Below are 12,421 nucleotides of genomic sequence, written 5' to 3'. Positions count from 1 at the left end.
ACACACATCCTTCATGTTCACTGGCTTCCTATTGGTCAATGAACCCAGTTCAAAATAGCCTTAAAAATACCATCTCTCCATGGACTGGCTCCATCCTACCTCTAATCATATTAAGCCTCGGTAACAGCCTGTTGAGATACTCAAATATTACTGTACCTATTTTACAGCCTGGAAAATTTAAGCAGTTGTTTGCCCAAAGCCACACAGCAAGTTAATTTACAGATCTAGGTGTAGAACTCAGACATCTTTAATCCCAGTTTCCTACTCTAACCACCGTAAGGTCCATCAATGGCTGTTAGCCAAGATGGTCAGGGATGCAATCCCATGTCCCTAAATCTCTGACTGCCAGAAGCTGGGACTGAATGACAGGGAATGGATCACATGATAACTGCCCTGTTTTCTTCATTCCCTCTGGAGCATCTGGCATCAGCCACTGTCAGAAGACAGGATACTAGGTTAGATGGACCACTAGTCTGACCCAGTATGGCCATTCTTATGTTCACTAAGAACACTCCCTCTTGTTTCTTTCATTACTTCCTACATCAGCCATTTTTCAATATTTTCATCAACCTGTTTTCCACTTTTATTGTTTTGATATGTCTGCTGTCTATACAGCACAACACAGAGTCTAATTTTTGAGAAGCCCTCAAACATCACTTGTTAGAGGTGATGTGTCTAGCATTTTTGCTGAGCCACTTAGAGTTTATGAAATTGCCCCTTAAACTTATGACAGGCCCTTGTTTAAAACTAATATACACTATTTTAAAATTATTTAAAATTTTATACACACGTAAGACCACATATATACACAACCTTCTGAGAGATTGTTGGAAAGATTATAGTAACAATGATTTTTTACCTACTATTTTTTAAAAACTATAACTTATAATTATACAGTATTTAAAGCTACAGTACCTTCCAAAAGGAATGAGTAAAGCATAATCACAGAAATCGTGCAATGTACACTTCAGCATTACTACTCAAGGATTATTTTACTTACACTCTGGAACCAAAGGGGACAGAGAAGGCATGAAGATTTCTGAGCTGCATTACAATTACCACAAAACTTGAACTGCTTCGGTCATATCTGTTAAGATAAGAAGACAATGTGAGGCAGTTTTGCCACAAGATTCCCTAAATATGAACAGATGTTTCCCATTTGCTTATTACTTACCTAAGTCCTATTTGCACTTGGGCAGCCTCTAGAATCGTTGTGTCATCTTCACTATATACAGCATCTTCGGTTTCATTTGGTCTAGATCAGGTAAGTAAATAATTGGATACAAGGGTGAGAAAATCATAGTTAACTTTCAATTATCATAGAAGAATACAAAAAAACCCCCATAAGCCTCCCAACAGACAGATTTAATTGAATCACTTATCTGTAGCACAACTGAAAATTTCAGTGTTTGTACTGCAACAGCATAGGTTTTAAAAACCAGCCACTGGAAATTGATTGGTTGTTTGAGGAAGGACATGGCATTAACAAGATTCATTGATTTTAAGGCCAGGAGTGACCATTGTGACTATCTAGTCTAACCTTCTGGATAACACAGGCCAAATACATCACTTACTGATGCAAAGAACAATGCACACAGTCAATATAGTGTCAAGACATCATGCCATGATTATTTTGTGATTGGGACTCCAATCTACGTTTATAGCTCTCTCTTCTCATAGCTGCCCAATCACTTCTTGATTGCAAGCAAAAGAGAGAAAACACCCACTCTTTCTCCCCACCTTTTGTTGCTGGAAACAAAGGAAGTCTCTCTCCTCTTTCCTTCCACCATCTCCTGGTGAATAGTAGATAGGAAGGGGATTTCTTCTCTCTTCCATCTACCCCACCATTCTTAGCTTTTTGGAGGGACAGGAAAGATCCCCATAGATCCTACCTATTCATATTCTGCTTGCTGCAATTGTCACAAGCAGCATGAGGTGTGCTCTTGTGACCAAGATGGACTGAGATCCAACAGACAGTCTTCATGACCGCCACATGCAGCAGCACAAATCACTGCACATGACTTTAATCTAGGGCTGTCAAGCAATAAAAAAAACTTAATCGCGATAAAAAAAATTAATCGCAATTAATTGCATGATTAATCATGCTGTAAAACGGACTACGTGGCTCTGGGAAGAAGGATAAAGGAGTTTGAGGCGCAAGTGGTGTTCTCGTCTATCCTCCCCGTGGAAGGAAAAGGCCTGGGTAGGGACCGTCGAATCGTGGAAGTCAACGAATGGCTACGCAGGTGGTGTCGGAGAGAAGGCTTTCGATTCTTTGACCATGGGATGGTGTTCCATGAAGGAGGAGTGCTGGGCAGAGACAGGCTCCACCTTACAAAGAGAGGGAAGAGCATCTTTGCAAGCAGGCTAGCTAACCTAGTGAGGAGGGCTTTAAACTAGGTTCATCGGGGGAAGGAGACCAAAGCCCTGAGGTAAGTGGGAAAGCGGGATGCCGGGAGGAAGCACAGGCAGGAATGTCTGTGAGGGGAGGGCTCCTGCCTCATACTGAGAATGAGGGGCAATCAGCAGGTTATCTCAAGTGCTTATATACGAATGCACAAAGCCTTGGAAACAAGCAGGGAGAACTGGAGGTCCTGGTGATGTCAAGGAATTATGACGTGATTGGAATAACAGAGACTTGGTGGGATAACTCACATGACTGGAGTACTGTCATGGATGGTTATAAACTGTTCAGGAAGGACAGGCAGGGCAGAAAAGGTGGGGGAGTAGGGAGCAGTATGACTGCTCAGAGCTCCGGTACGAAACTGCAGAAAAACCTGAGTGTCTCTGGATTAAGTTTAGAAGTGTGAGCAACAAGAGTGATATAGTGGTGGGAGCCTGCTATAGACCACCGGACCAGGGGGATGAGGTGGATGAGGCTTTCTTCCGGCAGCTCACAGAAGCTACTAGATCGCACACCCTGGTTCTCATGGGTGACTTTAATTTTCCTGATATCGGCTAGGAGAGCAATACAGCGGTGCATACACAATCCAGGAAGTTTTTAGAAAGCGTAGGGGACAATTTCCTTGTGCAAGTGCTAGAGGAGCCAACTAGGGGGGGAGCTTTTCTTGACCTGCTGCTCACAAACCGGGAAGAATTAGTGGGGGAAGCAAAAGTGGGTGGGAATCTGGGAGGCAGTGACCATGAGTTGGTTGAGTTCAGGATCCTGACACAGGGAAGAAAGGTAAGCAGCAGGATACGGACCCTGGACTTCAGGAAAGCAGACTTCGACTCCCTCAGGGAACAGATGGGTAGGATCCCCTGGGGGACTAACATGAAGGGGAAAGGAGTCCAGGAGAGCTGGCAGTATTTCAAGGAATCCCTGTTGAGGTTACAGGGACAAACCATCCCGATGTGTCGAAAGAATAGTAAATATGGCAGGCGATCAGCTTGGCTTAACGGTGAAATCCTAGTGGATCTTAAACATAAAAAAGAAGCTTACAAGAAGTGGAAGGTTGGACATATGACCAGGGAAGATTATAAAAATATTGCTCGGGCATGTAGGAATGAAATCAGGAGGGCCAAATCGCACCTGGAGCTGCAGCTAGCGAGAGATGTCAAGAGTAACAAGAAGGGTTTCTTCAGGTATGTTGGCAACAAGAAGAAAGCCAAGGAAAGTGTGGGCCCCTTAATGAATGAGGGAGGCAACCTAGTGACAGAGGATGTGGAAAAAGCTAATGTACTCAATGCTTTTTTTGCCTCTGTCTTCACGAACAAGGTCAGCTCCCAGACTACTGCGCTGGGCATCACAACATGGGGAATAGATGGCCAGCCCTCTGTGGAGAAAGAGATGGTTAGGGACTATTTAGAAAAGCTGGACGTGCACAAGTCCCTGGGGCCGGACGAGTTGCATCTGAGAGTGCTAAAGGAATTGGCGGCTGTGATTGCAAAGCCATTGGCCATTATCATTGAAAACTCGTGGCGAATGGGGGAAGTCCCGGATGACTTGTCGGATAGATTGTCGGGCTCAACGGGTAGTGATCAATGGCTCCATGTCTAGTTGGCAGCCGGTGTCAAGTGGAGTGCCCCAGGGGTCGGTCCTGGGGCCGGTTTTGTTCAATATCTTCATAAATGATCTGGAGGATGGTGTGGATTGCACTCTCAGCAAATTTGCGGATGATACTAAACTGGGAGGAGTGGTAGATACGCTGGAGGGCAGGGATAGGATACAGAGGGCCCTAGACAAATTGGAGGATTGGGCCAAAAGAAATCTGATGAGGTTCAATAAGGATAAGTGCAGGGTCCTGCACTTAGGACGGAAGAACCCAATGCACAGCTACAGACTAGGGACCGAACGGTTAGGCAGCAGTTCTGTGGAAAAGGACCTAGGGGTGACAGTGGACGAGAAGCTGGATATGAGCCAGCAGTGTGCCCTTGTTGCCAAAAGGCCAATGGCATTTTGGGATGTATAAGTAGGGGCATAGCGAGCAGATCGAAGGACATGATCGTCCCCCTCTATTCGACATTGGTGAGGCCTCATCTGGAGTACTGTGTCCAGTTTTGGGCCCCACACTACAAGAAGGATGTGGAAAAATTGGAGAGAGTCCAGCGAAGGGCAACAAAAATGATTAGGGGTCTGGAACACATGACTTATGAGGAGAGGCTGAGGGAACTGGGATTGTTTAGTCTGCAGAAGAGAAGAATGAGAGGGGATTTGATAGCTGCTTTCAACTACCTGAGAGGTAGTTCCAGAGAGGATGGTTCTAGACTATTCTCAGTGGTGGAAGAGGACAGGACAAGGAGTAATGGTCTCAAGTTGCAGTGGGGGAGGTTTAGGTTGGATATTAGGAAAAACTTTTTCACTAGGAGGGTGGTGAAACACTGGAATGCGTTGCCTAGGGAGGTGGTGGAATCTTCTTCCTTAGAAGTTTTTAAGGTCAGGCTTGACAAAGCCCTGGCTGGGATGATTTAATTGGGGATTGGTCCTACTTTTGAGCAGGGGGTTGGACTAGATGACCTCCTGAGGTCCCTTCCAACCCTGATATTCTATGATTCTATGATTCTCTGAAAACAAAAATAGAATACATTTATTCAAATATTTTTGGGTGTTTTCTACATTTTCAAATATATTGATTTCAGTTACAACACAGAATACAAAGTGTACAGTGCTCACTTTATATATTTTTTTCCAAATATTTGCACGGAAAAAAACAAAAGAAATAGTATATTTCAATTCACCTAATTCAAGTGCAATCTCTTTATCATGAAAGTTGAACTTACAAATGTAGAATTATGTAAAAAAAAACTGCATTCAAAAACAAAACAATGTAAAACTTTAGAACCTACAAGTCCACTCAGTCCTACTTCTTGTTCAGCCAAGCGCTCAGACAAACAAGCTTGTTTACATTTGCAGGAGATAATGCTGCCTGTTTCTTGTTTACAATGTCACCTGAAAATGAGTACAGGCGTTTGCATGGCACTGTTGTAGCCAGATTCGCAAGATATTTATGATATGCTAAAGATTCATAGGTCCCTTCCTGCTTCAACTACCATTCCAGAAGACATGCATCCATGCCGATGATGGGTTCTGCTCAATAACAATCCAAAGCCAGCGTGTGGAAGGATGCATGTTCATTTTCATCATCTGAATCAGATGCCACTAGCAGAAGGTTGATCCTCTTTTTTGATGGTTTGGGTTCTGTAGTTTCTGCATCAGAGTGTTGCTCTTTTAAGACTTCTGAAAGCATGCTGCACATCTCATCCCTGTCAGATATTGGAAGGCACTTCAGATTCTTAAACCTCGGGTCGAGTGCTGTAGCTATCTTTAGAAATCTGATATTAGAACCGTCTTTGTGTTTTGTCAAATCTGTAGTGAAAGTATTCTTAAATCAAACAACTTATGCTGGGTTGTCATCCAAGACTACCATAACACAAAATATATGGCAGAGTGCAGGTAAAACCATGGAGCAGGAGACATACAATTCTCCTCCAAGGAGTTCAAACACATTTTTTTTTTTTAACAAGCATCATCAGAATGGAAGCACGTCCTCTGGAATGGTGGTTGAAGCATGAAGGGACATATGAATCTTTAGCATATCTGGCACATAAATATCTTGTGACACTGGCTACAACAATGCCATGCAAACACCTGTTCTCACTTTTAGGAGACATTGTAAATAAGAAGCGGGGAGCATTATTGTTGGATCATATTAAAGAAGTTCTGTATTAAAATCACAAATGAGTTTGATTCCCCATAGTTTAAATTCCAGGGTATTACTAATTAAGAGGTCTCTTGGTTTTTGGTCTCTTGTTTTTACTGTTTCTCTCCCTCTCTGTGTGAAACTTGCAAGCTGCTAATTGCATTAGTGCATCCTAAGACAGAGTCTGTTCTCAAAGCCATACTTTGTAACAGAAACAGCACACACAGACTGCCTGCCCTTTTGTTGTATTTATCTCGCTTTGTTAACAATTGCGATTAAAATAGAGATAGAGGATGTATGTGGATGGATGCTTGGTGTGGATAATAAATGAATGATCAGGGAGGTGCCAGCCTAAGAATCCAGTGTTGATTGGCTGAAGGTGTCAATTGGAAACAACCAGAGGACTCCCAGAGGGCAGACTGGAATCCACCCAACAGCCTCAAGGATGGGAGAACCAAAGAACAAGATAACATCTGGCAGCACGGAGCCATCAGGAATGTGCCATCTGCTGACTGACTTAGCAACAGCATGATGAAGCAATTCCCATAGACTGGCATAGGAATAAATTCCTATAAAAATGGACTCTAAAAACTGAGAACTTTAGGGTCTGATTCTGCAAATCAACTTCCAGGAGCATCAGATGTGCATTTGACAAGGCCCTGCTCCCTCCTCGTGTCCAGGCCACCTGGCCAGTGGCTTGGCACGAGCAACTCTAAGGCCGGTAACTATGATAACAACCTTGCAGAACCTGTGTGAGTGTATGAATGAATGTGTGAAATAAATATAAATTGAATGGAATGTTATAGCTATAACTAACTGCTTACTATGATTCTTTCTGTATTCACAATAAATGTGGCATTTTGCCTTATCCCCTTTCATAAGCTCCTGCTGGTTTTTATTTTATTGGTGTAACATTATCTCCCATAAATGTAAACAAACTTGTTTCTCTTAGCGATTGGCTGAATAAGTAGTAGGATTGAGTGGACTTGTAGGCTTTAATGTTTTACATTGTTTTGTTGTGGAGTGCAGTTAAGTTAAAAAAAAATAAAAAAATTTACATTTGTAAGTTGCATTTTCACGACAAAGATTGCACCACAGTACTTGTATGAGGTGAATTGAAAAATACTATTTCTTTTGTTTGCCATTTTTACAGTGCAAATATTTGTAATCAAAAGTAATATATTTGAAAATGTAGAACATCCAAAAATATTTAATAAATGTAAATTGGTATTCTATTGTTTAACAGTGTGATTAAAACTGTGATTAATTGCAATTAATTTTTTTAATCACAATTAATTTTTTTGAGTTAATCACGTGAGTTAATCATGTGAGTTAACTGCGATTAATCGACAGCACTACTTTATGCACAAGCTAAGAATTACCTGTGTAAGTCTAATTCCACCCAAACCTTACATTAGAGAGGGACCAAGGAAGTAGTGATAAGATCTGATGAGGAATAGGCTTAGGTTAGGCCTTAGAGTTCAGGCTGAAGTACAGATCCACAGCTTTAGGACAGGACTGAGTGGATGCTCCTGAGATGTTCTGGTAAGCTTTTAGTTCAGAATGGTAGAAATCTCACAAGACCTTCTATGCTAGGTTTCATCTGAATGGTTTTGTTTTGTCTTTTTAATTTGAGAAATTTTGAACCTACTAAAAGTTTTACCAGAACTTAATGAAGGCCCACTCCCTCTACGATACCATAATGCAGTGGTTCTCAACCAGGGGTCAAAGAAAAAGGTTGAGAACCCCTGCCATAATGTACCTTCATTTGCCCATCAAGGAAGGTTATTGTGGCTGCTGCTGGAACATTTGAAAGAGGGATATTAGGTAAGCATCTCATTAACACACGCATCCTGAAGTCCTCAAACCTCTCTCCCCAGATCTCTTAATATCAGGTACACGCAAAAGTTGGTGAACACAGAAGATCCTAGAGACTCCCTTTAGTTTGTTTTTGTTTGTAATATTCTTAAAATTCTATTATCTGTGCTAAAGTTTGTTTATTGTTCTAAGAAACCTATAGTTTACATATTACATTTCTGCCTAGGACATACTTTTAGCAAGAGAAATGGGAATAGAAAACATTATATTAGAGCAACATGGCCAAATTAAGGTGCCTAAAACAATTTTAATCTAAACCTTAACTATAGTAGCACTGGTAGTCCACTATAATGTGCATGTTTCCTAGTTTATAAAAAAGTAAATATTTTGTTAATATACTTTTCTTTATAAATTAAGCTGCAAATGGGTGGGTGGGCAGGACAGATCATCTCCTGGGACCAAAGTGCACTAATTTCAGTCAAAAAGTCACACAGTTTCTTAAACCTACTGTTTTACAGAAGCTTCATATACACCACTGTCTCCAGCCACAGACTCATCAGACACTGCAGCAGATACACAAGTTGCTTTCTCCTCAAGCAGCTGACTTACCGCTCTTCTTGGTAAGTTGACACCTAAGCAAGGGAGGAAGAATAAACATTAGTTCTAGACAATTATCAGCAAGGTACCTGCACAGCTTAGAACACTGCCAAGTTGAAAGTGATGACCTGTAGCTCAATTTCATGGAGTAATTCTGTTCCACGCCACTGAACAGATAGAGGATGTATTACTATTGTCGCATATTCTAGTTAGGGGTTTACATATCTCAACTGATGAGCTTGAAAATGTATGACTATTATTCCCTTTCCTATCACAAGCTTCTCTCACCCTTATTCATCTTTATCTTGAGCTTTGAACCTACATTTCCAATTTTAAATTCTCACTGTAATAACATTTCAGCAGCACACAAAACCAGTCCTGACAACTACGCTTTATTAAAAATATAGAAGTGATATAGAAGCTTCAGGTTTTCCCTCCTAAGAATGCAAACTCCCGTTTGGTTTAGCAAAGGAATGCCTAACACTATCATCAAAAACTTTTTACGCTAGAGAACCTTTAGCACCAGCTACTACTTAATTTTAACCTCCAAGTAATATTCATATGCTAGTGTCCTGCAACGAACACACAGCATTCATTGAAAGCATCATTTTACCATGCAGTAAGTTGCAGGCCTATGGCGTTTGTTTGTTTTTTAATTTGCAAAGGAGTGAGGATATTGGTATGTGTTATGCACACCTCCTGAGTCATGACTTTACATCTTGTTAAGATGTTAAAATTTTAAGGCTTCTGATTAGAGGACTGATTGCTACATTTCTGCTTTTATTTGTAGCAGTACGGATGTTTTTTCCTTGATGATAAAGTGCTCCCCCCTCGATTCATGCGAGGGATGAAGGTGATGACACGATTTATTGATTACCCCCAGGAATAACTACAGAAGCCTGCAATTGACTTTGACAATGACAGAGACTGACTGTGGAAGAACTTCATGGTTGCTGCCGGCAGGGATCTGTACAGAACAGTAAATCTATATGTACTTCCCCTACACACAGAAGTGCCTACAAGAGTCAAGTACAGAAACACTTTATCTGCCGGGGAGTTTTGTACTGTAATAGGTGGCACTGGAAGCACCACCTGTAGTTAAATTTATCTGCTTCCCATTACCGAACCTTGTTTTTAGCTGCTTATAATACTTTGCCAAACTTTAACCATCCCGGCTGACATTTTCCATGCAAGAGGTCTGCCGGAGACTGAATTAGTTTTTGAAAGTTTCAGCTAAAACAGGACAGCCATTTCCAAGAGCGAGATTAGGGAAAACCAGGTTTTGCCCACATTCAAAGAACTCTTATAATCATTTCACTGAGGTGCTCTAACACTCTGACGCTTTGGTGCATGAACTTGAATTTGGTGTGGTGTAGGGTGAGTGCCCTGGTGTCAGGCATGTGCCTTTTGCTGCTTTGTGAAAATCCACATAAATTAGACCAAATTATAAGCCTATTAAAAAAAAACCCTGCAGTTTGCACATGACCCATAAAAGCTTTTTAAAATTTGGCAGCTAAATTGTCAAGTCAGGTCTATCCTTAAAATGCTGCAGCGCCGATGGGAGTTTTCCCGTTGACATAATTAATCCAACTCCATGAGAAACAGTAGCTACGTCGATGGGAGGCCTTCTCCTGTCGACACAATGCTGTTCAAACCCATGGTTAGGTCAGTAGAAGTGCATTGCTTGGGGGGGGCATGCACGCGCGTGTGTGTGTGTGTATTTTTCACACCCCTGAGCAACAGGGTTATACCAATGTAAGTTTTACTTTAGACCTGGCCTCATACTATTCCACCTGCACTGAGCAAGCTCTATGCCCTAGATGCCTAGCAGTTGATCAGACTATGCATGCACCATCCACACAGCTACTTAACATGCTCCATCCCAGGGCTAAGCAGAATGCTTCCTACAATTGCTCCTGCCAGCTGCAAGTGTCCCACAGAAAACAGCCTCATTCATTACACAACCCAATGCACTCCCTGAGCACCATTCATCCTGCGCACTGAATGAGGCAGGGGTCCTGTGGAAAAAATTGTACGTATCATGTAATGAAAGACTAGACTATCATAATGCAGGCTTACAAAGGGGTGGGGTTAAATTGTTTTTTGCATTTCCTAACTTTTGAGTTCTTGACTTTGCAACCTTAATGTACTTTTAATGTAGGCTTTTTAATTTTTTTGTGTTTTATATTTATACACACACGGCACTACATATATTAATAATAGGAAATCTCAGCATAAGGATTAACTCTATTTATAGCTTTTTAAAAAATATAAGTGCTTTTAGAATTAAAGATACAGTGGCACTGTCAAGAACGAGAGCTACAATTTAGGGCTTTTTTTGCTGACCTATACCTCTCTTCTCTGTATCATCCCTTCAAAACATTTAAAGCTATATTCCTTCAAATCAGCAAAACCAGGGACCTGGATTTCTCATTGGCCACCTTATGCCTCCCTTTCACATCTGTCTCTTTATTCGCCCTGCCCACTTGGACATTGTGAACAGCTAGAGTATCGAAAATAGCATAAAGTTAGTTGTTGAAACTAAGCTGTATTTTTTGAAAACTGGTTGTGACTCAACTGGCCACTGAAGAACTGAATTGAATCATTCCTCCAGCATCTTATATCAGATTCTGTGAGGCTTCTAAAGCAGACAAAACACTAAATTCCATTACACTGAAAAGACAAAAGAACAGCAAGAAGTAAAGGTAAAGTAAAGCTCTAATTTTGCACTTCACAGATTCAGAACACTTGTGCTTTAGAGCGTGTCTACACAGGAAAACTGTTGCAAAAAAAGCCAGGGTGCGAGTTTAAAGCGCCATAAAGCAAGTACTGTACTAGCTCCCTATGTGGGCACCCTTAGCTTAGTCCACTAATTCTGCAATAGCTATTTCTCTGGGTAGACAAGTCCTTAGTCAACTTCTGATATCTCTTTCTGTACATAACTGAAGGAGACAAAAGGAAGTCCCAAGTGCCTCATGCAATCCCTGATGGCTCCCCATGCTATGAACTGGAAAGTATTGAAACACTTAGCATGATAAAACCACTAAAAAAGACGCTGCAATATATTCATTTAATATTCAGATATTTTAATTCTAGCTTTCCTTTAAAATTTACCTTTTTGGGGCTGTTTTTTCCAGGTGCTCCTTGCTGGTAAATTCTAGCCACAAATGACTGAGTCTGTGGCCCCAATTTTCACAGTTGGGCATATAAATTGGGCACCCCCACATTATGCACCTAGACAATCAAATTAGTACTTAGATGCTCAAATACCTATGTCAGGCAATTAAATGACAATGTAGACCCTGAAATGCTTAATTAAGAATCAACTGGATCACCATGTTGGCTACATGTTCTTTTAGAAAAATACAAATTATTGAAAAATTTACATCATTATTTTGGTTCACAATAACTCTGCAGCTGGGAGATGAAGAATAGTATGAAAATAGCATTTATAGACCCAACATATGTAATGAAATGGGATTTATGTAACTAACTTCTGAAACTGTATTTGAGGATTCATGGAAAAGAGAAAGAGTTAACAGGTAATGCCAAACAATTAGGGTAATATCTTCTCCTGCAACACTGAATGGGTAGTGAGAGCCCTGAAATATGGCAATTCCGACACAACAACTTTTCACCTTTGATCACTAGAGCAAATCCACACACACAGACTACTATAATTGCTTGGACAGAAAGCAGGATGTGTGTCCTGGAAATTACATCCCCAGTACACAAAGGACATTGAGTGTGTGTTTATTTCTTCCTACCTGGACATCACTGGAAAGGCGGAGGATTTTTTTATTTAAAGGAAAGAGAAGCAGCCTAACATAAAATAAATAAATAAAATACACTTTCTGGCGAGACAT

At 41.0% G+C, this 12,421-nt stretch overlaps 1 protein-coding gene across 7 annotated transcripts in view; it reads right to left on the bottom strand.

The window, feature by feature from the left end:
- Nucleotides 1–12,421, bottom strand: part of WWC2 (WW and C2 domain containing 2) — a 214,451-nt gene that overhangs the window by 66,318 nt on the left and 135,712 nt on the right. For all 7 annotated transcript variants that reach the window (XM_073341736.2, XM_073341738.2, XM_073341739.2 and 4 more), the window contains 3 exons: nt 8,467–8,590; nt 1,175–1,255; nt 1,001–1,087 (listed from right to left, as the gene is read on the bottom strand). In XM_073341736.2, the coding sequence (XP_073197837.1) occupies nt 1,001–1,087; nt 1,175–1,255; nt 8,467–8,590 (292 nt within the window). The remainder of the gene's footprint in view (nt 1–1,000; nt 1,088–1,174; nt 1,256–8,466; nt 8,591–12,421) is intronic.

Source organism: Lepidochelys kempii, chromosome 4, assembly GCF_965140285.1.
Source record: "Lepidochelys kempii isolate rLepKem1 chromosome 4, rLepKem1.hap1, whole genome shotgun sequence".
In the NCBI taxonomy this organism is placed as follows: Eukaryota; Metazoa; Chordata; order Testudines; family Cheloniidae; genus Lepidochelys; species Lepidochelys kempii.
The sequence above is the reverse complement of the archived record's forward strand: the minus strand, read 5'-3'. Positions and strand labels throughout refer to the sequence as shown.